Source organism: Podarcis muralis, chromosome 13, assembly GCF_964188315.1.
Source record: "Podarcis muralis chromosome 13, rPodMur119.hap1.1, whole genome shotgun sequence".
NCBI classification, from domain to species: Eukaryota; Metazoa; Chordata; class Lepidosauria; order Squamata; family Lacertidae; genus Podarcis; species Podarcis muralis.
In genome coordinates, this window is record NC_135667.1 from 22,029,310 (window position 1) to 22,054,757 (window position 25,448).

The 25,448-nt window shown below is 41.1% G+C and overlaps 2 protein-coding genes across 2 annotated transcripts; both read right to left on the bottom strand.

Moving 5' to 3' along the window:
* Positions 1-3,832: 3,832 nt before the first annotated feature.
* LOC114583198 (vomeronasal type-2 receptor 26-like) lies at positions 3,833-12,407 on the bottom strand. Its single transcript, XM_077918150.1, has 5 exons — positions 12,075-12,407; positions 7,840-8,694; positions 6,380-6,595; positions 5,877-6,003; positions 3,833-4,734 (listed from the first exon to the last, which is right to left on the bottom strand). The coding sequence occupies exons 1-5, from the start codon at positions 12,405-12,407 to the stop codon at positions 3,833-3,835; spliced, it is 2,433 nt and encodes an 810-aa protein (XP_077774276.1).
* A 2,534-nt stretch (positions 12,408-14,941) lies between these two features.
* On the bottom strand, positions 14,942-24,878 carry LOC114583197 (vomeronasal type-2 receptor 26-like). The gene is made up of 6 exons (XM_077918151.1): positions 24,661-24,878; positions 23,107-23,398; positions 20,816-21,469; positions 18,745-18,960; positions 18,141-18,267; positions 14,942-15,843 (listed from the first exon to the last, which is right to left on the bottom strand). Exons 1-6 carry the CDS (start codon positions 24,876-24,878, stop codon positions 14,942-14,944), a joined length of 2,409 nt encoding a protein of 802 aa, XP_077774277.1.
* Positions 24,879-25,448: the final 570 nt, after the last annotated feature.

Below are 25,448 nucleotides of genomic sequence, written 5' to 3' on the forward strand. Positions count from 1 at the left end.
CAACCCCAGTTCAGTTGAACATACTGTAAATGAGCATAACTTGATCATCTCAACCAAGCTGGTTTAAGACTGAAAAAGGGAGCATTCCAGGAGCAAGGCAGAGGTGGAATCAGAGAGCGGAGACTTTGTTAGATCCTAAGCATGTCCAGCTTGGTCATGTGACCTGGTAACCTGGCATAGTACATATTTTAAAAGCAGGTTTTCCCTAAGCCAGGCATGGACAGAATATCAGCAGGAGCCCTGCTGCCGAACAGGGTTTAGATCTGGAGTAACTTTATGCCGCATTAATTTGCTGTATCTTAATTCCCACTAGCTTTTGGTGGATAGGATTTCTCCCTATATTTTTTGTTCTTTAGCTGCAGCTCTAGCACAAATTATCTAAGTGGCAGTTTTTATTGTATAAAATAAATTAATACAATATTTGGAAAGAAAATCAAACAATCATTTCGGCCTTACACAAATAGATCTGTCAATGTTGGCAGGGGTTCTTCCCTGAAGGCTAATTCACTGACGATGGCACTAGCATGATAAGCAATTCCACCAATTATGAAGTCTCCTAATTGATGATATTTGTGAAGTGGAGGCTGTGGGTAATAGATATTGCACTGAACAGCATGGGTCTTGAATTCCATGGGAGGAAGCAGAGGCAGCAGCAAAATGACTAAAACCACCATCCTCGGTACAGAAGTCTGAAGCCTGGAATATCCAAGAGCAGAGCTGTGAACTCTTGTCTTTTCCCAGTGCCACTCCATATCTCTCAATTGAACTGGATATATTTATGACAACCTTCACACTCTTTGCTCTCTGTTATGCTAACAGCCAAGGAAGTTCCCAGGGGTTTGGCTGAACATCATAATTAATGACCGTCCTTCTGACTAACTAATTGTGTAGTTAATTATTACATTAACAACAATTCCGAAATGGAGGATGTGGAGTCCTTTAGGAATTAAGAAAAGTTGTTTGTCACATATTTTGGAAAGAAGATTTCCCTCACTCTTTAGTTAGTTAGGAAGGCATGGTGAAGTTTGGAATGACTCACAGCATGAAGAGGACACTGGATTCAAATCTTTGTGGTAGGGGTTAGCAACAAAGTAGTCATGGATGCCTTATGCCTGTGTCTCCTTACAATTGCAACATGAGCAGTCTCAATAAATGCTCCCTCATAAATCCACATTAAACAAGAGGATGTTGATCAGAATATAATGGGGGGGGGGCAGCTGAGAGGCATTAATCCCCTTAATGCACCCCTTTTATCAGACAGCTATGAGTTTGAATGTCAATTATGAGACGCTTTGTAAGATGAACCTGTGATCCATCAAGCTATGGGCACTGACTGAGCCCTATATGTATTCTCGTCTGGCTGTCAGCTGTTGTCACTTGCTTAAGGAAGGACAATCAGGAGAGAGTCTATCTAAATTCTCTATGGAGGGAGTTCCCAAATCTGTGTGTAGCCACTGAGAAGGCCATTTCCTGCTTCACTACCAAGTGAACCTGTGAGGGTGGCAAGAACTAGAAAAGGACTTCCCCCAAAGATCTCGACACCTGGGCTATTGAGGCCATCGACAGTGCACATATGGAGGCAAATAATGTGAATAAAAGGTGACTCTTTCAAATAAAAATTCTTCAGTGCAAAAACATGGTTCAAAAGATTTACTACACAACTTTACTCTGAAGCAACGGGAAACAAATAAAGTTACATTCAGATAGTTGAATAATGTCTTATACTTGTCCAAGCATAGCACACTTGGATTCCAAATATATATATATTCAAGTGCTAAAATTCCTTTGTCTTTCCTCCATTCCAGTCTCCATTAGCCTGAGGCTCTTTTCTTGGAGATAGATAAGCAAATGGACTTGTAACACTAGAGGTTTCATGTGATTCTAAGCTAAACACCTTGTGATGCACCCAGATGAGATTTAGCCCCACTTAATCATAAACTGCTAGACTCTTCTCTCAACTCTTCTTTAGCTTCAATAGAAGTTTCCATGCTATGCATCACAATCTAAATACCAACACATTACAGATTTATTTTCCATTGCAGTGTACAATTCAACAATTTTATTTAACACAGAAGCTCGCAATATATAAAAGGAAAGAAGATAACATAGCAGAACAAGCCCATTTTAACCCCTTGTCTGGTGACCACTCTTCATGCATGCATGCATTCTATGCACTCAAATTCTTCAGGTCTTATTTCTTATTAGATGTTCCCTTTCGTTCAACTCAGGCCGCAACACAATAATGTAGCATTTTGGTGCAAAGATGCAACCTAGCAGACCAGCACCAGATGCTAAGATAGAAAACATCTCCACAGCAACCGTGTATTTTCCCTTGGTACTGAGGTAGGTTGGAACAAAAGATACCCAAACACTGCAAAAGACCAACATGCTGAAAGTGATGAACTTTGCTTCATTGAAACTGTCAGGTAACTTCCTGGCAAAGAAAGCTACAGTGAAGCTGACAAGAGCCAGGAAGCCCATGTAGCTCAAGACAGAGTAAAACATAGTCACGGAGCCCTCATTACATTCCAGTACAATTTCTTTAGTGATTGAGTGCATGGCAACATCTGGAAATGGGGGCAAAGATGCCAGCCACACAGTACAGATGCCTGCTTGAATAAAGGAACAGGAAACCACAATGGCAATAGCCAGTCTCTTCCCCACCCAGTTCCTCATCCTCGATCCTGGCTTGGTGGATGTGCTTTTTGCTTTGACAATGGGTGTGTGGTGGTGCTTCAAAAATGTTCCCAGGACCAAAGCTGTGATGAAGGAAAAAAGTAAAAGCAAAGCAGGCTAAACTGATGCCCAGAGGTTCCTCATAGGACAAAAAGGTTGTTTCCTTGGGAATACACATATCCTGATTATTATTTGAATATTTTTCTTCTGAGCATATATTACACTTGTTCACGTCTGAAAATGAAAATATGTGGTCTTAATCAGACAAAGTGAACACATATTCTGTAGAAATCATGAATTATGTTGCGCCCCAGGCCCCCAAGCCCTTTCCCAGTAAATAACTTCAAACAGACACATCATCTTAGTTTTAAGTTTTTGTGCAAAATTTAGGCCACAACTTTATTACGTGGTATTGTCCTAGGCATTGTTCAGGGACTATAACTGACTCCTGCCTCTCTGGTTGACAGTCTGTAAGGGTAAACAACAAGCTGAGAGAGCAACATTGTTGAAGATCGATTGAAGCTCATCCTGGTGTTCCTGTGGTCCTGGCATGGCCCTAGTCCCTCAAGCGGACTTCGGGCGAGATCCAGGACCCCCAGATTCCTTTACCGGAATACCCTATTTCTGGAGGGGCATGTGATGGCCACACCTTCCTTCCCACACATTTCTATAAACCAATGCCTAACCACCAAACCTTACAAAGTTGTGACGATTGCTAAGGGGGTAGGCGAAAACCAAGTGGCTAAAGCCAATCTGCCAAATGGAAAAATTCCTACCCAGACCCTGCTCCAAAGGAGGCGACCCAATCCAAAGCAAGGCCCAAACAGTAGCACCTAAAATAGGGAGGGATGGAGGGTGTTCGGCAGCGCGAAGTAAGTGCCCCACCCCCATCCTAAGGGGTCCAAAAGGGCTACAGGAAAGAAAGTAATGTAACCCCCAAGTAAATGGGGAGTTGCCTGAACAATAAATGGAGGGGCAGGATACATATATCCCCCCTCTCTTTTTGGCTGCAAAATCTTAATTAAATTCTCCAAATAAAATTTAAATGTTCAGAGAATGTGGGGGGCTATGGGAAAAATTATATAGTTCAACATTTTTTATAAATAAAAAACTAACAAGCAAGCAAAATAAAGTACATTGAAGGCACTCAGATTCCTTAGGTCTTATTTCTTATTAGATGTTCCCTGTTATTTAGTTTAGGCCGCAACACAATAATATAGCATTTGGGGGCAAAGATGAATCCCAGGAGACCAGCACCAGAGGCTAAGATAGAAAAGATCTCCACTGCAACCATGTATTTCCCCCTGGTACTGAGGTAGGAGGGAATAAAGGACAGCCAAACACTGCAAAAGAGCAACATGCTGAAAGTGATAAACTTGGCTTCATTGAAACTGTCAGGTAACTTCCGGGCAAGGAAAGCCACAGTGAAGCTGACAAGAGCCAGGAAGCCCATGTAGCCCAGGACACAGTAAAACATAGTCACGGATCCCTCATTGCATTCCAGTACAATTTCTTGAAGCATTGAGTTCATGTCAACATCTGGGAATGGGGGTGAGGATGCTAACCACACAGTACAGATGCCTCCTTGAATAAAAGAACAGGAAACCACAATGGCAATAGACAGTCTCTTCCCCACCCACTTCCTCATCTTGGATCCTGGCTTGGTGGCCATAAAAGCTAAAACCACTGTCATGGTTTTTGCCAACACGCAAGAAACAGCCACTGAAAAGATGGTGCCAAAAGCAGTTTGTCGGAAGAGGCATGTCACCTTCTCAGGCTTTCCCATGAATAGCAATGCACAAAGGAAGCAGAAGAGAAGGGCAATGAGGAGAGTGTAGGTGAGGTCCCGATTGTTGGCTTTGACAATGGGTGTGTGGTGGTGCTTCAAAAATGTTCCCAGAACCAAAGCTGTGATGAAGGAAAAAGCAAAAGCACTGCAGGCTAAACTGATGCCCAGAGGTTCTTCATAGGATAAAAAGGTTATTTCCTTGGGAATACACATATCCTGATTACTATTTGGACATTTTTCTTCTGAGCATATATTACACTCATTCATGTCTGAAAAAGAAAATATTTGGTATTAATCAGGGAGAGCGAACACATATTCTGTAGAAATTATGTTTATCTGAACTATGTTTTAATTGTTATTATTTAATATGCAATGGTTTTTGTATTCTAATGAACAACATATTAAATTTGATCATGAATTTTTCCTGTCTTGTCTGGTGAAAGCCCTATTAAGTAGTGTGTTTGGAGTTTTAACCGACACCTGCGAAGAACATTCTGTGTTAGAATACTATAATCTGTAAGCAAAATAAGGCTAGGAGTTATGGCTATTTTGTGTAGTGTTGGAAGGATTTTTTAAACCTTGGTGTAACAGATAAAAACCTCTCATTTTAACTTCTAAACTAGATAGATATTATTTTCATTTTATTAAAATGCAAAGCATAGTAATTTTGAAAGTCCTCTCCTGGAACAAAAAGTTGCAATCCCTGTTAATAGATAAAAAAATAGAACAAAAACTCTAAACTTTTTTTTTTAAATTTCCAATTATTTTTGTCTGTGCTGTTCTATTTAGGTTGGTCATGTATTCTCTTAATTTTTCATTTATTCCTTCTATCTCTGTAAATTTCCATTTTTATCACGTAAATGTATCTGTATCAGTGTGTGTTGTGTCAGATGAATAGATTGTGGGATCCAACTATCATAAAGAATCGGTCTCCTGCTTTTGCAACAATTGAAGGATCTAAACACTCTTCAAAGACTGGACCAAGTTAAGTTCATTCCTAAAACTTTTTCTTTCAGGCTTATTGCCATTGATGATAAGTCAGAAAATCATTTTTGATCTCTCTCTCTCTCTCTCTCTCTCTCTCTGTGTGTGTGTGTGTCTGTTTGTTTGAAGCTTGATCATACATTTGGAAGTTATCTTCTCTGATAAACTGTTACTAGTACTGCCCATTATCTAGCTACTGTACAAAAGCCACTGTACTTAATACCCAACATATTTCCCTGACAGGGACTCTGAGGCAAATAATCACAGACACAAACCAGTTTCTTTTTCAGCAACTACCTACAGGTTTAATAAACATTTCAATCACATGCTAAACCTGGTATATAGTTGTTAATTTGTAGGCACATTCCTATGAATTCCAGCTAAAGCCATTCACTTGTAAACTGTACAGTTTGTGCAGAATACTCACCCTCCTGAGCCGAAATCTTCCCTTCTGGACATGGGATGCAATCATAACAGCAAAATGGCTCCCCATCTTTCACTCTTTTCCTAGTTCCGGGATGGCACCGCTCAGTACATAAGGAAAGAGGCTGAGACTAATCCATACACGAGAACCCAGAATAGTAATATTGAGAATTTTGAGATTAGAATATTTAAGGCAACTTTTAGGTGTACTTAAGTGATGCTTTCTTTCAGGAATGTATCCCTAATTTTGCTGATCAACATGATAATTATAGTACAACAGACTGTTAAGAAACCATCTTTTGGAAAGGATGGGGTTGGTTAATGGCGTAGATTCTGATTTCATGAATACACAAAACAGACAAGATATAGAGTTTTGCTTTTTATACTTCCCCAAAACAACTTCTCAGTTAATATAGATAGGAATATCTTTGCCACCCTTCCATCCATCCATCCATTTTTAGTTTTTCTATTTTCTAAAAAGTTACAAACCAGACCATTGAGACTTACCTGGTTAAAATGGTTGGGCCAAGTTATGGCATCCCCATTGATGGTCAACTGTTGGTTGGGATCAACATTCCCAACCTTCACTCTATGAAATGATTGGTTTGAGGAAACAATCCAGTTGATCACATCAAATCCAGCCACTAACTCTCCATTCTCATCAAAGGAAATCTTGTCCCCACCACTGTTGTTAAAAGAGACACGTCTGAGAAAATTATGTAGCTGGTTTGAAGAGGAGAAGGGAAGAGTTGAGAAAAGGCTGCAGTTGGATCGTTGATAGTAAAGTCATACCTTGTTTATGGTTTCTGAGTGAGAAAGTATTCATGATAAAGAAGCTCACTCTTTGTAATTCCAAAAAGGAGGAAGAAATTCTAATAAATTGACTTTAAAGCACGTTAGGTTCTGAAGGTTTGGTTTCTATATTTTTCAGAGTGTTGAAACACGGTTAATGTTTCAATAGTCAATAAGGTTAACACCATTTTAGTCTGGGTTGACACAGTCTGAGCCAACTTCTGACAACAGAATGTATTCTTTTAAAAAAATAAATAAAAATGTGATTCAAAGGCCTAACTCATTAATGTATATGCACCCACTTGGAAGGTAGCATTAAAAATACAACAACAAAAATAAGATGAACATATAGAAACCTATACCAAGGGTAGTAAATTTTAATAAAGATGGTAATGAAGAGGGCAGGGAGAGTTCTTATAAATTGACTTTAAAGCATGTTTCTGAAGTTTCTGAAACTTCTGTTTCTATGTATTATTCTTTTAAAATAATGTGACTTCAAGGGGCATACATATTCATGTAGATCTACTCCCAGAAGGCCTGGTTCAGGCTCATTAAGAAGAAGAGTTTGGATTTGATATCCTGCTTTATCACTACCCGAAGGAGTCTCAAAGTGGCTAAAATTCTCCTTTCCCTTCCTCCCCCATAACAAACACTCTGTGAGGTGAGTGGGGCTGAGAGACTTCAAAGAAGTGTGACAAGCCCAAGGTCATCTAGCAGCTGCATGTGGAGGAGCGGAGACGCGAACACGGTTCACCAGATTACGACTACACCACACTAGCTCTTTATTTAACAGAATGAATTAGATGCACCAAATTCATAACAGAATTTCTACCTATTAAAAAATATGGAGCAGGACATTCACTAAAACTGCCATTAGCCCCAGTCAATATAGTAAGAGTTCTGGGATGATGGGAATTGTAGTCAAACAACATCTGGAGGGCATGACCAGTTGGGTGGACTTGGCGAGTTGAGAAAATCAAGCGAGTTGAGAAAATCAAACAGTAATTTGGAAACCATCCAGAAATTTAAGGGAGGAAAGGAAGAAGAGTTATTAAAGCGATATATGTTATATACCTTAAGATGGGAAGGAATTGGGGACACATTAAGGACACAAATTAAGGACTATTGTAGTACACTTATGGTGCTCTGCCTCTTGATAATGTTGAGCATGTTACCTGCCACAATTGTTGATTCTGGTACTTCCATCCACCTCTTCTTTCCATTACTTGATATTTGAATCTAGTTGAAGACATGTAATGCAAAGCATGGGCTACAGCGCAGACAGCATTGTAGATGCTGTAGCTGTGGCCATTCATGCTCATCTCAAAGAATGGAGCAGGAAGGTTCTCTAGTTTCTCCTCCCCAGTACAAATATTCCCCATCACATCTTCCACATTTGGATCTGCAAATACACAATCAAAGGCCTGTTGCCAGAAGTCTCTGATGAAACCATCACCTTTTGTGTTTAAAGGATTTTTGCTCTCAACAAATGCTTTGAATGCTGGTAGATCATTGGAATGGATTGTGAAGGACAGGACACCATGGAATATTTCTGTGTCCAAATTCTTTTGATATAGCTGTGAAGTGAGCTCCATTGCAGCTGTTGTTATCCACACTATACCTTTTGGTAGACTTGGTGGATATTCTGCAAAATACGGAATCCATCTCAAAATCAACATGGAATAAGAGTCACCATAAAACACAACCACACTGGCTGTACTATTCAGAAGTTCATTATGTATTTTTAATCCATATTCAAGAATTTCATCAAATTCAGTGGCAGACGTAAACATAGGGATTCTTTTTATAAAGTCAAAGCAGATACCCCTCTGGGAAAATTTTGGTAAAGCAGTCTGCAAAATCATTTCACCATTTTCATTATCCATTACTAGTACTCCAATCCATATCCATTTGAAATAAAGAAGCAAAGAGAGAATTCCTGTGTATTGAAGTGCTTGATGAGGAACCATCTGGTAGAAAGAAATTCCTGGGTTTCCATCTGTTTTCAATGGAGCAGAGCCATATATGAGCTAAAGGAATTTTAGGGGAGAGAAAGAAAAGTTGTAATAATACAATGCATATTGCATATTAAAGTTTTCAAGAGCATTCATGGAAATAGGAAACCACTGCTTTCACCTTTGCTTATGGAAGCCAACTATAGAATCTCATACAATTGAAGAATGCTAAAGTAGGGAATCAGCGCCTAGGACTTGCCGATCGAAAGGTTGGCGGTTCGAATCCCCGCGGCGGGGTGCGCTCCCGTCGTTCGGTCCCAGCGCCTGCCAACCTAGCAGTTCGAAAGCACCTTCGGGTGCAAGTAGATAAATAGGGACCGCTTACCGGCGGGAAGGTAAACGGAGTTCCGTGTGCTGCGCTGGCTCGCCAGATGCAGCTTGTCACGCTAGCCACGTGACCCGGAAGTGTCTTCGGACAGCGCTGGCCCTCGGCCTCTTAAGTGAGATGGGCGCACAACCCCAGAGTCTGTCAAGACTGGCCCGTATGGGCAGGGGTACCTTTACCTTTTAAAGTAGGGAATCAAGAAATAAAAGGAACAACTGGCAAGTTTGGCCTTGGAGATCAAAATGAAGCAGGGCAAAGGCTAATAGAGTTCTGCCAAGAAAACAAGCTGGTCATCACAAACACTCCTACCCACAACAAAAGAGATGACTCTACACATGGACGTCTCTAGATGGGCAGCATCAAAATCAGATTGATTATATTCTCTGCAGCCAAAGATGGAGAAGCTAAATATAGTCAGCAAAAACAAGACCCGGAGCTGACTGTGGCTCAGATCATCAGCTTCTTATACCAAAATTCAAACTTAAACTGAAGAAAGTAGGAAAAACCACTGGGCCGGTAAGATACAATCTAAATCAAATCCCTTATGAATACACAGTGGGAGTGAGGAACAGGTTTAAGGATTTAGATTTGCTGGACAGAGTACCTGAAGAACTATGGATGGAGGCTCACAACATTATACAGGAGGCAACAACAAAAGCAAAGTGGCTGTCCAATGAGGCCTTACAAATAGCTTGGGAGAGAAGTCAAGCAAAATGCAAGAGAAATAGAGAAAGATACAGGAAATTGAATGCAGATTTCCAAAAAATAGCAAGGAGAGACAAGAAGGCATTCTTAAATGAGCAATGCAAAGAAATAGAGGAAAACAACAGAATGGGAAGAACCAGAGATCTGTTCAAGAAAACTGGAGATATGAAAGGAACATTTCGTTCAAAGATTACCACAATAAAGGACAAAAGTGGCAAGGACCTAACAGAAGCAGAAGACATCAAGAAGAAGTGACAAGAATACACAGAGGAATTATACTAGAAAGATATGGATGGCTTGTACACACCAGGTAGTGTGGTTGCTGACCTTGAGCCAGTTATCCTGCAGTGAAGTCAAATGGGCCTTAGAAAGCACTGCAAATAACAAGGCCAGTGGAAGTGATGGTATACCAGCCGAACTATTTAAAATTTTAAAAGATGATGCTGTTAAGGTGCTACACTCAATATGCCAACAAGTTTGGAAAACTCAGCAGTGGCCAGAGGATTGGAGAAGATCAGTCTACATCCCAATGCCAAAGAATGGCAGTGCTAAAGAATGCTCCAACTACCGCACAATTGCACTCATTTCACACGCTAGCAAGGTTATGCTTAAAATTCTACAAGGAAGGCTCAAGCAGTATGTGGACCGAGAAGTCCCAGAAGTGCAAACTGGATTTAGAAAAGGCGGAGGAACCAGAGACCAAATTGCAAACATGCGCTGGATTATGGAGAAAGCTAGAGAGTTCCAGAAAGACATCTACTTCTGCTTCATTGACTATGCAAAAGCCTTTGACTGTCTCAACCACAGCAAACTATGGCAAGTTCTTAAAGAAATGGGAGTGCCTGATCACCTCATCTGTCTCCTCAGAAATCTCTATGTGGGACAAGAAGCTACAGTTAGAACTGGATATGGAACAACTGATTGGTTCAAAATTGGGAAAGGAGTACGACAAGGCTGTATTTTGTCTCCCTGCATATTTAACTTATATGCAGAATTCATCATGCGAAAGGCTGGGCTGGATGAATCCCTAGCCAGAATTAAGATTATCGGAAGAAATATCAACGACCTCAGATATGCAGATGACACAACCTGGATGGCAGAAAGTGAGGAGAAATTAAAGAACCTTTTATTGAGGGTGAAAGAGGAGAGCACAAAATATGGTCTGAAGCTCAACATCAAAAAAATGAAGATCATGGCCACTGGGCACATCACCTCCTGGCAAATAGAAGGGGAAGAAATGGAGGCAGTGAGAGATTTTACTTTCTTGGGCTCCATGATCACTGCAGATGGTGACAGCAGCCACGACGGCTGCTTCTTGGGAGAAAAGCAATTACAAACCAAGACTGCATCTTAAAAAGCAGAGACATCACCTTGCCAACAAAGGTCCGTATAGTAACAACTATGGTTTTCCCAGTAGTGATGTATGGAAGTTAGAGCTGGACCATCAAGAAGGCTGATCGCCAAAGAATTGATGCTTTTGAATTATGGTGCTGGAGGAGAGTCTTGTGAGTCCCAAGGACTGCAAGAAGATCAAACCTCTCCATTCTGAAGGAAATCAGCCCTGAGTGCTCACTGGAAAGACAGATCGTGAAGGTGAGGCTCCAGTACTTTAGCCACCTCATGAGAAGAGAAGACTCCCTGGAAAGACCGTGATGCTGGGAAAGATGGAGGGCACAAGGAGAAGGAGACGACAGAGCACGAGATGGTTGGATAGTGTCTTCGAAGCTACCAGCATGAGTTTGACCAAACTGCGGGAGGCAGTGGAAGACAGGAGTGCCTGGCGTGCTCTGGTCCATGGGGTCATGAAGAGTCAGAAACGACTAAACAACTAAACAACAACAACAACATTCCAATGCTCAAGTTAGGGATTCAAGGCTGAAAGAATATACACTGATCAATAGCCATCAAGTGGATTTATGACTGAGAGGAAAATGCACTGAGGTTTTCCTGGCTCAAAGTTTGCATCTATAATTGCTAGATTACAGCAACACTCTCAGAGCAAAATTCTTATTGCCCAGTTAGGCACATTATTTGACCAATGGCAGCAGCAAAATAAGGAAATATGAAACAAACCCCAACCAAATGCCAATCAGGTTGAGGGGGAAAAAATCATTTCCACCCAAACCCAAAATAGCACATTTAAACTCCTGAAATAAATTCAGTAACAAAAAGAAACAGCAGCACTCACAGCATCTTAAAAACCATATCAGAAACAGGATCCTAAAACTCAGTTTGCATGTGAGATTCATAAAAAAGGAAGTCTCCATATTTTTAAGACTCACATTAATGTCTTGAAATAATAGTATAGGAAATGTGGAGGGTCACATAGAGGGAGGGAGGGAAAGAGAAAGCAGAGTTGACCTACCTGTGGAACCTTATAGTTTTTCAAGAGCGTCGCCACATTCATGGAAATTGGGGCATCCACTCCGCCAATGACTGCTATTAGATTTTTCTGTTGCTCACATATGTAGTTAGGGATAAATCTCTCCTCTGTGGATAAAAGTAGCATTGTAGCATGATAAGTCCTCCTTGCATTGCAATAGCTGTCATAGATGTGGAAGCCCAAAGTGAGATTGTGTAAGAGGTGAGGGTTTTCATTGATCTCTTTGACTGTGAATGCCAAAGCCAGGATGTGCTGGTAATGCTTAGGGACTATGCTGAAAGAAGTGTGAGATTCTTTTTCAGAAGGATATTCCATACTTAGTTTAGTTATTACCAATGTGTTCTGTGCCTCTTTTATTAACAATCAATTATTACAGTATTTATACATAAGTTGGATATTAATATTAAAAAAAACTATGTAAGCAGTCACATTTACAATATAAAACTCTCCATTCTGATTAAGTTTTTAGATTTTTATCATTTATTTCATTATAAAGCTTATTTGAAAATCGAGTTAAAATATAACAAAACAGATGGGATGGTGTTTATTTTTTAAAGCTGTCAGATGGAGCAGACTGAGGGGGCAACACTATGGTAAAATCCACAAGGAGGAGGATTTTAGGATGCACTGGATCGTTGGATCAACCATGTTCAGTTGGCATTAAGTCCCCAACCCCAGTTCAGTTGAACATACTGTATATCAGCATAACTTGATCATCTCAACCAAGCTGGTTTAAGACTGAAAAGGGGAGCATTCCAGGAGCAAGGCAGAGGTGGAATCAAAGAGCGGAGACTTTGTTAGATCCTAAGCATGTCCAGCTTGGTCATGTGACCTGGTAACCTGGCATAGTACATATTTTAAAAGCAGGTTTTCCCTAAGCCAGGCATGGACAGAATATCAGCAGGAGCCCTGCTGCCGAACAGAGTTCAGATCTGGAGTAACTTTATGCCACATTAATTTGCTGTATCTTAATTCCCACTAGCTTTTGGTGGATAGGATTTCTCCCTATATTTTTTGTTCTTTAGCTGCAGCTCTAGCACAAATTATCTAAGTGGTAGTTTTTATTGTATAAAATAAATTAATACAATATTTGGAAAGAAAATCAAACAATAATTTAGGCCTTACACAAATAGATCTGTCAATGTTGGCAGGGGTTCTTCCCTGAAGACTTGTTCACTGGCGATGGCAGTAGCATGATAAGCAATTCCACCAATTATGAAGTCTCCTAATTGATGATATTTGTGAAGTGGAGGCTGTGGGTAATAGATATTGCACTGAACAGCATGAGTCTTGAATTCCATGGGAGTAAGCAGATGCAGCAGCAAAATGACTACAACGACCATCCTCGGTACAGAAGTCTGAAGCCTGGAATATTCAAGAGCAGAGCTGTGAACTCCTGTCTTTTCTCAGTGCCACTCCATATCCCTGAATTGCACTGGATATATTTATGACAACCTTCACACTCTTTGCTCTCTGTTATGCTAACAGCCAAGGAAGTTCCCAGGGGTTTGGCTGAACATCATAATTAATGACTGTCCTTCTGACTAACTAATTGTGTCGTTAATTATTACGTTAACAACAATTCCTAAATGGAGGATGTGGAGTCCTTTAGGAATTAAGAAAAGTTGTTTGTCACATATTTTGGAAAGAAGATTTCCCTCACTCTTTAGTTAGTTAGGAAGGCATGGTGAAGTTTGGAATGACCCACAGCATGAAGAGGACACTAGATTCAAATCTTTGTGGTAGGGGTTAGCAACAAGGTAGTCATGGATGCCTTATGCCTGTGTCTCCTTCCAATTGCATCATGAGCAGTCTCAATAAATGCTCCCTCATAAATCCACATTAAACAAGAGGATGTTGATCAGAATATAATGGGGGGGGCAGCTGAGAGGCATTAATCCCCTTAATGCACCCCTTTTATCAGACAGCTATGAGTTTGAATGTCAATTATGAGACGCTTTGTAAGATGGACCTGTGATCCATCAAGCTATGGGCACTGACAGAGCCCTATATGTATTCTTGTCTGGCTGTCAGCTGTTGTCACTTGCTTAAGGAAGGACAATCAGGAGAGAGTCTATCTAAATTCTCTATGGAGGAAGTTCCCAAGTCTGTGTGTAGCCACTGAGAAGGCCCTCTCCTGCTTCACTACCAAGTGAACCTGTGAGGGTGGCAAGAACTAGAAAAGGACTTCTCCCAAAGATCTCAGAACCCGGGCTATTGAGGCCATTAACAGTGCACATAGGGAGGCAGATTATATGAATAAAAGGTGACTCTTTCAAATAAAAATTCTTCAGTGCAAAAATATGGTCCAAAGGTTTACTACACAACTTTACTCTGAAGCAACGTGAAACAAATAAAGTTACATTCAGATAGTTGAATAATGTCTTATACTTGTCCAAGCATAGCACACTTGGATTCCAAATATATATATATTCAAGTGCTAAAATTCCAAGCTTTGTCTTTCCTCCATTCCAGTCTCCATTAGCCTGAGGCTCTTTTCTTGGAGATAGATAAGCATATGCATAGACTTGTAATACTAGAGCTTCCATGTGATTCTAAGCTAAACACCTTGTGATGGACCTAGATGAGACTTAGCCCCACTTAATCATAAACTGCTAGACTCTTCTCTCTTCTTCAGCTTCAATAGAAGTTTCCATGCTATGCTTCACAATCTAAATACCAACACATTACAGATTTATTTTCCATTTCAGTGTACAATTAAACAATTTTATTTAACACAGGAGCTCGCAATATATAAAAGGAAAGACGTTAACATAGCAGAACAAGCCAATTTTAACTCCTTGTCTGGTGAGCACTCTTTATGCATGCATTCTATGCACTCAAATTCTTCAGGTCTTATTTCTTATTAGATGTTCCCTTTCATTCAACTCAGGCCGCAACACAATTATGTAGCATTTTGGGGCAAAGATGCAACCCAGCAGACCAGCACCGGATGCTAAGATAGAAAAGATCTCCACAGCTACCATGTATTTTCCCTTTGTACTGAGGTAGGTTGGAACAAAAGACACCCAAACACTGCAAAAGACCAACATGCTGAAAGTGATGAACTTCGCTTCATTGAAACTGTCAGGTAACTTCCTGGCAAAGAAAGCTACAGTGAAGCTGACAAGAGCCAGGAAGCCCATGTAGCTCAAGACAGAGTAAAACATAGTCACAGAGCCCTCATTACATTCCAGTACAATTTCTTTAGAGATTGAGTGCATGTCAACATCTGGAAATGGGGGCGAAGATGCCAGCCACACAGTACAGATGCCTGTTTGAATAAAGGAACAGGAAACCACAATGGCAATAGCCAGTCTCTTCCCCACCCAGTTCCTCATCCTGGATCCTGGCTTGGTGGCCATGAAAGCCAAAACCACTGTCATGGTTTTTGCCAGCACACAAGAAACAGCCACTGAGAAGATAATGCCAAAAGCCGTCTGTCGGAGGAGGCATGCCACAATTCCAGGTTGTCCAATGAATAGCAATGCAGACAGGAAGCAGAGGAGGAGAGAAATTAGCAGCATATAAGTGAGGTCTTTGTTGTTTGCTTTGACAATGGGTGTGTGGTGGTGCTTCAAAAATGTTCCCAGGACCAGAACTGTGAGCACAGAAAAGGTAAAAGCAAAGCAGGCTAAACTGATGCCCAGAGGTTCCTCATAGGACAAAAAGGTTGTTTCCTTGGGAATACACATATCCTGATTATTATTTGGATATTTTTCTTCTGAGCATATATTACACTCGTTCATGTCTGAAAAAGAAAATACGTGGTCTTAATCAGGGAAAGTGAACACATATTCTGTAGAAATCATGTCTACCTGAATAATGTTGCGCCCAAGGGCCCCAAGCCCTTTCCCAGTAAATAACTTCAAACAGACACATAATTTTAGTTTTAAAATTTTCAGCAAAATTTAGGCCACAACTTTATTGAGTGGTATTGCCTAGGTGGGAAGCGGGTGGCGCTGTGGGTTAAACCACAGAGCCTAGGACTTGCCGATCAGAAGGTCAGTGGTTCGAATCCCTGTGACGGGGTGAGCTCCCGTTGCTCGGTCCCTGCTCCTGCCAACCTGGCAGCTTGAAAGCACCTCAAAGTGCAAGTAGATATATAGGTACCGCTCTGGCGGGAAGGTAAACGGTGTTTCGTGAACTGCTCTGGTTCGCCAGAAGTGGCTTAGTCATGCTGGCCACATGACCCGGAAGCTGTATGCCGGCTCCCTCGGCCAATAAAGCGAGATGAGCGCCGCAACCTCAGAGTTGGTCATGACAGGACCTAATGGTCAGGGGTCTCTTTCCGTTTACCTTTATTGCCTAGGCATTGTTCAGGGATTATAACTGAATCCTGCCTCTCTGGTTGGCAGTCTTTAAGGGTAAACACCAAATGAGGGAGCAACATTGGTGAAGATCGATTGAAGCTCATCCCGGTGTTCCTGTGGTCTTGGCATGGCCCTAGCCCCTTAAGCAGACTTCGGAAGAGATCCAGGACCCCCAGATTCCTTTACCAGAATACCCTATTTCTGGAGGTGCAGGTGATGGCCACACCTCCCTTCCCACACATTTCTATAAACCAATGCCTAACCGCCAAACCTTACAAAGTTGTGGCGATGGCTAAGGGGGTAGGCGAATACCAAGTGGCTAAAGCAAATCTGCCAAATGGAAAAATTCCAACCCATCCCCTGCTCCAAAGCAGGCGACCCAATCCAAAGCAAGGCCAAAACAGTAGCACCTAAAATAGGTAGGGAGGGTGTTCAGCAGGGTGAAGCAAGTGCCCCACCCCCATTGTGCTGCCACATTTATAGGTTCCTGGGATCATGCCACTCGCCCCAATTGGCCCAAACAGCCAAGCGCGATCCTGGGGCCCAACAGACAAGGTTTGGGCCACGCCTAGCAACAACACACCCTGTGGGGGTGGCTTAAGGGTCCCAAGCACAACCAGGATCCTCGATTTAGGAGGATCACATTTTAATGGCTATTTTTTTCCATGTGTAGTGATATTTGTATTCTAATATACAATGTCATACATTTGAATACAAAAGTTTTCTGTCTTGTCTGGCGAAAGCCCTATTAAGTGGTGTTTGGAGTTTTAAATGACATCTGCGAGGAACATTGTATGTTACAATAATCTGTAAGCAAAATAAGGCTAGGAGTTATGCCTATTTTGTGTGGTATTGAAAGTGTTCTTTAAACCTTGGTGTCACAGATAAAAACCTCACGTTTTAACCACTAGACTAGATAGATATTATTTTCACCTTATTAAAATGCTCAAAATTATTCACATAGCAAAACGCAAAGCATAGTAATTTTGGAAGCCCTCCTCTACTGGAACAAAAAGTTGCAATCCATTTTAAAGTTAATGGATTAAAAAATAGAGCAAAAACCCTAAACTTTTCTTTTTATGAATTTCCAATTATTTTTGTCTGTACTGCTCTGTTTAGGTTGGTCATGTATTCTGCTCATTCTTCATTTCTTCCTTCCATCTTTGTAAATTTCCATTTTATCATGGAAATGTATCTGTAGCATTGTGTGTTGTGTTAGATGAATAGATTGTGGGATCCAACTATCATAAAGAATTGGTCTCCTGCTTCTGCAAAAAATCAAAGGATCTAAACACTCTTCAAAGACTGGACCAAGTTAAGTTCATTCCTAAAACTTTTTCTTTCAGGCTTATTGCCACTGATGATAAGTCAGAAAACCATTTTTGATCTCTCTCTCTCTCTCTCTCTCTCTGTGTGTGTGTGTGTGTGTGTTTGAAGCTTGATCATACATTTGGAAGTTATCTTCTCTGATAAACTGTTACTAGTACTGCCCATTATCTAGCTATTGTACAAAAGCCACTGTACTTAATGCCCCACCTTTTCCCCTGACAGGGACTCTGAGGCAAATAATTACAGACACAAACCAGTTACTTCTTCAGCAACTACCTACAAGATTAACAAACATTTCAATCACATGCTAAACCTGGTATATAGTCGTTAAATCGTAGGCACATTCCTCTGAATTCCAGCTAAAGCCATTCACTTTTCAACTGTACAGTTTGTGCAGAATACTCACCCTCCTGAGACGAAATCTTCCCTTCTGGACATGGGATGCAATCATAACAGCAAAATGGCTCCCCATCTTTCACTCTTTTCCTAGTTCCGGGATGGCACCGCTCGGTACATAAGGAAAGAGGCTGAGACTAATCCATACATAAGAGCCCAGAATAGTAATTTTGAGAATTTTGAGATTAGAATATTGAAGCCAACTTTTAGGTATTCTTAAGTTACACTTCCTTTCAGTAAAGTATCACCAATTGTGCTAGCAAGTGCAATATTTTTTAATCAACATGAGAATTATAGTACAACAGACTGTTAAGAAACCATATTCTGGAAAGGATGGAGCTTGATTAAGGGCATAGATTGTGATTCCTTGTATATATAAACCAGATTTCGTTTTTATACTTTTTCCAAACAACTTCTCAATTAATATAGACAGGAATATCTTATCCATCCATCCACTGTAATTTTTCCATTTTCTAAAAAGTTCCAAACCAGACTCTCAGTATTTTATTGGATTTCCTTATTTATAATTAATCTAATTTTAGACATCAGGGCAGAGTGCTAGTGCTTACTCAGAACCAGGTGTCTTACTCAAATGGGTGACCATTGAGACTTACCTGGTTAAAATGGCTGGGCCAAGTTATGGAATCCCTATTGATGGTCAACTGTTGGTTGGGATCAACATTCCCAACCTTCACTCTTTGAAATGATTGGTTTGAGGAAACAATCCAGTTGATCACATCAAATCCAGCCACTAACTCTCCATTCTCATCAAAGGAAATCTTGTCGCCACCGCTGTTGTTAAACAAGACACGTCTGAGAAAAATATGTAGCTGGTTTGAGGGGGTGAAGGGAAGAGTTGAGAAAAGGCTGCAGTTGGATCATTGATAGTAAAGTCATACCCTGTTTATGGTTTTTGGGTGAGAAGGTATTTGCGTGGACAGGCGGAGTCCCCAGATCCCAAGCGGTCTCTCCCCCCCCCCCCGTCATGTGGAATAATGACTCAAGACAACGTGCTATGGGATTAAATTGGCCACAACTTTATTAAATTTCAAATGTGGGTAGACCTTGGCTCAGGCATTGGGCGTTCTCCCTCCCCAGTCACCAGCCGGGGACCTAGGGAGCTTCAGGATTATCCAGTGTGTGTGTGGGGTGGGGATGGGCCGGCTCTGGAGAACATATGTTCAAGCAGAGATAGCCGCCCCCGTTACGCCACCGCCACAGGGGAGAGCAATGACAACCTTTCGGCGTACAGTCAAAGCCTCCCTTCAGAAACTCCTTTAATGGGGAACCCTGGTATCGCCGCCGCAAAGAGGAAAATGGACTAAAGGATTCCACCCAAGGCCTGATACCACCAAAGTTGTGACGTTTTGCAACGGGAAAGGCAAAACCTGCCAATGCAGGGAAATTCCTTTCCGGCCCTTTAACAGTGACCTTAACGTAGCAGCGCCCACATACCTGTGAAGATAAGTTAACTTGCAAAACCTATGAAGAAAAGTTAACCTGCAAAAGAAGACATTAACTGAGGGTGGGTAGGGTCGGAGAAGCTCTGGAGCCAAGTGAGGATTCCCAGGTAAGATCCTCCCTCTATTGTGTGGGCAGGTAATCCCTCCCCTCCCTGGCCTGGTCTCCTTGGCAATGCTTCTCCCAGGTGGGATTGGACAACTGACTGAGGTAGGAGGAGACCTCCAGGTATCCCACCTGAGGGAAGGCAAAGCCAAGCCTATGCTGATGGGGCTGCTCCAGATCTAGGGCTGCGTGCATCCACGCAAAGGGCGCCCCCCGTTTTAAGCGGGGAGCGGTCATTATGATAAAGAAGCTCACTCTTTGTAATTCAGAAAAGGAGCAGCAGATTCTAATAAATTGACTTTAAAGCACATTAGGTTCTGAAGCTTCTGTTTCTATATTTTTCAGAGTGTTGAAACACGGTTAATGTTTCAATAGTTAATTAGGCCAACACCATTTTAGTTTGTGTTGACTCAGTGAGAAAATGACCAACTTCTGACACCAGAAAGTATTTTATTTTATTTTTTTAAAAAAGTGATTCAAGTGCCTAACTCATTAATGTATATGCACCCACTCGGAAGGTAGCATTGCAAAATACAACAAAAATATATATAAGATGAACATATAGAAACCTCACTCTTTGTAATTCAGAAAAGGAGCAGCAGTTTCTAATAAATTGACTTTAAAGCATGTTAGTTTCTGAAACTTCTGTTTCTATTTATTATTATTTTTAAATAAAATATGTGACTTCAAGGGGTATACATATTCATGTAGATCTGCTCCCAGAAGGCCTGGTCCAGGCTCAATAATTTAACAGAATGAATTAGATGCACCAAATTCATAACAGAATTTCTACCTATCACAAAATAGGGAGCTGGGCTTTCACTAAAACTGCCATTAGCCCCAGTCTGTGTACAAAGTGGTCTGGGGTGATGGGAAATGTAGTCAAACAAAATCTGGAGGGTGCAACCGGTTGGGTTAACCTGGCTGATTGAGAGAATCAAATAGTAATTTAGAAATCATCCAGTAATTTAGGAAACGGAAAGGAAGAAGTGTTATTAAAGCGATATATGTTATATATCTTAGGTTGGGAAGGAATTGGGGACACAGTATTTATGCAAATTAAAGACTATTATAGTACATTTATGGTGCTCTGCCTCTTGACAATGTTGAGCATGTTACCTGCCACAATTGTTGATTTTGGTACTTCCATTGACCTCTTCTTTCCATTGCTTGATATTTGAATCTAGTTGAAGACATGTAATGCAAAGCATGGGCTACAGCGCAGACAGCATTGTAGATGCTGTAGCTGTGGCCATTCATGGTCTTCTCAAAGAATGGAGCAGGAAGGCTCTCTAGTTTCTCCTCCCCAGTACAAATATTCCCCATCACATCTTCCACATTTGGATCTGCAAACACACAGTCAAAGGCCTGTTGCCAGAAGTCTCTGATGAAACCATCTCCGTTTGTGCTTAAAGGATTTTTGCTCTCAACAAATGCTTTGAATGCTGGTGTGTCATTGGAATGGATTGTGAAGGACAGGACACCATGGAATATTTCTGTGTCCCAATTCTTTTGATAGAGCTGTGAAGTGAGCTCCATTGCAGCTGTTGTTATCCACACTATACCTTTTGGTAGACTTGGTGGATGTTCTGCAAAATACGGAATCCATCTTAAAATCACCATGGAATAAGAGTCACCATAAAACACAACCACACTGGCTGTACTATTCAGAAGTTCATTATGTATTTTTAATCCATCTTCAAGAATTTCATCAAATTCAGAGGCGGACATAACCATAGGGATTCTTTTTATAAAGTCAAAACAGACACCTCTCTGGGAAAATTTTGGCAAAACAGTTTGCAAAAACATTTCACCATTTTCATTATCCATTACTAGTACCCCAATCCATATCCATTTGAAATAAAGAAGCAAAGAGAGAATTCCTGTGTATTGAAGTGCTTGATGAGGAACCATCTGGTAGAAAGAAATTCCTGAGTTTCCATCTGTTTTCAATGGAGCAGAGCCATATATGAGCTAAAGGGATTTTAGGGGAGAGAAAGAAAAGATGTAATAATAGAATGCATCTTGCATATTGAAGCTTTCAAAACCATTCATGGAAATTGGAAACCAGTGCTTTCACCTCTGCTGATGGAAGCCAACTATAGACTCTCATAGAATTGAAGAGTTGGAAGGGACCCCAAGAGTCATGTAGTCCAAGCCCTTGCAAAACAAGAACATCTGCTAAGGCACCTAGGACAGATGGCCATCCACCAGAGCATGAATTCTCACAATTCCATCTCCAGGAAGAATGAAATATATCTGTTATAGAGGATTGGGGACCGCACCCCAGCAGATATTTTCTAGTTTGAGGGCAACAGGAAGCAAAAAATTGCAAAAAAAACCAAAACACCAACACCACCCCACACCGCCCCGCTCCAATTTTCAATGATGAATTGATTTGTCAGTGAATTCCACCCATACATTATATTAGCAACTCTTAGAAATACAACGTCAGGTACTGAATTTGACTATTCCAATGCTCGAGTTAGGCATTCATGGCTGGAAGAATATACAATGATCAATAGCCATCAAGTGGATTTATGCACTGAGAGGAAATGCACTGAGGATTTCCTTGTTCAAAGTTTGCATCTATAATTGCTTGATTACAGCAACATTCTCAGAGCAAAATTCTTATTGACACATTATTTGACCAATGAGAGCAGCGAAATAATCAGACTGCACAACGGTTATAGGATAAAATCAGACCAAATTTTGATTAACATCAGCAGGAAGGGTAATATTTGGCATGCCATTAGTGACAGGATCAGTTCATATTCCACAAGCCCCATGATGATGGAACGGATCCGCTGGATTTGGACCAGCCCAAGCCCATCCCATGGGTGTTGGCCAGGGTTCAACCTTGCTGTGGTGCAAGCCAAGCAATCAAGGTCTCACTAGGTAACCAGGGTGGAGTTTCCACTCAGGCAGATACACAACCCATGTTTGGGCGTGCTGTGGTCAATCCTGCTCTCAGGCCTCTTATGGGGGTTCCCTATACTATGTTGATCCTGCCTGATGCCATTTCCTCCTTCATACAAACAATGTTCTTCTGCCTAACGAAAAAAGGGACACAATTTCACTAAGGAAACATGAAACAAACCCCAACCTAATGTGAATTAAGTTGAGAGAATAAAATTCATTTCCAGCCCTGTCAACCAGCACCCCCAAATTTCATTTTAAACTCCTCCTAAAATAAATACAGTAACACAAAGAAACAGCAGCACTTACTGTACAGCATCTTAAAAACCATATCAGGAACAGGAGCCTAAAACTCGGTTTGCATGAGGGATTCATAAAAAAGGAAGTCACATTATTTTCAAAGCACATATTAATGTCTTGAAATAATAGAATAGGAAGTGTGGAGGGTCACACAGAGGGAGGGAGGGAAAGAGAAAGCAGAGTTGACCTACCTGTGGAACCTTATACTTATTCAAGACTGTTGCCACATTGACGGAAATTTGGGCATCCACTCCCCCAATGACTGCTATTAGATCTTTCTGTTGCTCACATACGTAGTTAGGGATAAATCTCTCCTCTGTGGATAAAAGTAGCATTGTAGCATGATATGTCCTCCTTGCATTGAAATAGCTGTCATAGATGTGGAAGCCCAAAGTGAGATTGGGTAAGAGGTGAGGGTTTTCATTGATCTCTTTGACTGTGAAAGCCAAAGCCAGGATGTGCTGGTAATGCTTAGGGACTATGCTGAAAGAAGTGTGAGATTCTTTTTCAGAAGGATATTCCATACTTAGTTTAGTTATTATCACTGTGTTCTGTGTCTCCTTTATTAACAATCAATTATTACAGTATTTATATATAAGGTGAGAATATTTATAAGGTGGCCTACATAAATATAAAAGATTAACTATGTCACAAGTCACATTTACTACAACAGCAACAATAGCAACTATTTATTATTTATATCCCACCCATCTGGCTGGGTTTCCCCAGCCACTCTGGGCGGCTTCTAACAGAATATTAAAAGCGCAATAAAACATCAACCCTTATAAACTTCCCTAAATAGGGCTGCCTTCGGATGTCATCTAAAAGTCAGATAGTTGTTTATTTCTTTGACATCTGGAGGGAAGGCGTTCCACAGGGCAAACGCCACTACCGACAAGGCCCTCTGCCTGGTTCCCCGTAATCTCATTTCTCGTAGGGAGGGAACCTCCAGAAGGCCCTCGGAGCTGGACCTCATTGTCCTGGCTGAATGATGGGGGTGGTATACTGACTTCAGGTATACTGACTCGAGGCGCTCCAGAAACTCTCCATTCTGATTTAAGTAAGTTTTTAGATTTTAATAATTTATTTCATTATAAAGCTTATTTGAAAATAAAGTTAAAATATAACAAAACAGATGGGATGGTGTTTATTATTTTAAACTGTCATGGTGAAGATGGAGCAGATTGGGGAGGCAATCCTATGGCAAGATCCCCCAGGATGAGCATTTTAGGATGCACAGGATCTCAGGCTCAATTACGCTCAGTTGGCCTTAAATCCCCAATCCCAGTTCAGCTGAGCATATATCAGCATAATTTGGTCATCTCTACCAAGCTGACTGTGATGAAACTGGTTGAGCCAAGCTGGTCTAAGACTGGAAAAGGGAGCATTCCAGGAGCAAGGCAGAGGTGGAATCAGAGAGCGGAGACTTTGCTAGATCCTAAGCATGTCCAGCTTGGTCGTGTGACCTGGCAACCTGGCATAGTACATATTTTAAAGGCTTGTTTTCCCTCAGTCAGGTGTAGAAGCAGCGGCCTTTCTACTGAACAAGTTTAGATGTAGTGCAACTTTATGCTGCATTAATTTATAGCATCTTACTTTACACTAGCTTTTGGTGAATAGGATTTCTCCCTAAGTTTTGTATTCAGTGGCTGCAGCTCTTGCACAAATTATCCCAGTGGAATTTTTTTATTATATAAAACAAATCAATATTTGGAAAGAAAAGCAAATAATCATTCAGGCTTTACACAAATGGTTCTGTCAATGTTGGCAGGGGTTCTTCCCTGAAGGCTGGTTCACTGACGACGACACCAGCATGATAAGCAATTCCACCAATTATGAAGTCTCCTTGTTGATGATATTTGTGAAGTGGAGGCTGTGGGTAATAAATATTGCACTGAACAGCGTGAGTCTGGCATCCCATTGGAGGAAGCAGAGCCAGCAGCAAAATGACTACAACCACCATCGTCGGTACAGAAGTCTGAAGGCTGGAGTCTGAAGGCTGATCTGCACTGGATATATTTATGACAACCTTCACACTCTTTGCTCTCTGTTCTGCTAACAGCCAAAGAAGTTCCACAGGGATTTGGTTGAACATAATAACAATTGGCAGTCCTTCTGACTAGCTAATTGTGTAGTTAATTATTACATTAACAACAATTCCTAAATGAAGGATGTGGAGTCCTTTAGGAATTAAGAAAAGTTGTTTGTCACGTATTCTGGAGAGAAAATTTCCCTCACACTTTAGTTAGATAGGAAGGCATGGTAAAGTTTGGAATGACCCACAGCAAGAAGAGAACACTGGATTCAAATCTTTGTGGTAGGGGTTAGCAACAAGGTAGTCATGGATGCATTATGCCTGTGTCTGCTTCCTATTGCATCATGACCGGTCTCAATAAATGCTCCCTCATAAATCCACATTAAAAAAGAGGATGTTGGTCAGGATATTGGGGGGGGGCACTTGAGAAGCATTAACTCCCTCAAAGCACCCCTTTTACCAGAGAGTTATGAGTTTGAATGCCAGCTATGAGACACT

Coding starts and splice junctions, on each gene's coding strand:
- LOC114583198 (XM_077918150.1), bottom strand. CDS start 12,407: ATGGAATATCCTTCTGAAAAAGAATCTCACACTTCTTTCAGCATAGTC. Junction 8,695..12,074: donor AAAACTATAAGGTTCCACAG/GTAGGTCAACTC, acceptor AAATTCCTTTAG/CTCATATATGGCTCTGCTCC. Junction 6,596..7,839: donor AGAATCAACAATTGTGGCAG/GTAACATGCTCA, acceptor TCTTCAAACCAG/CTACATAATTTTCTCAGACG.
- LOC114583197 (XM_077918151.1), bottom strand. CDS start 24,878: ATGGTGGTTGTAGTCATTTTGCTGCTGGCTCTGCTTCCTCCAATGGGA. Junction 18,268..18,744: donor GGCCCAGCCATTTTAACCAG/GTAAGTCTCAAT, acceptor TGTATGGATTAG/TCTCAGCCTCTTTCCTTATG. Junction 15,844..18,140: donor GAAGATTTCGTCTCAGGAGG/GTGAGTATTCTG, acceptor TTTCTTTTTCAG/ACATGAACGAGTGTAATATA.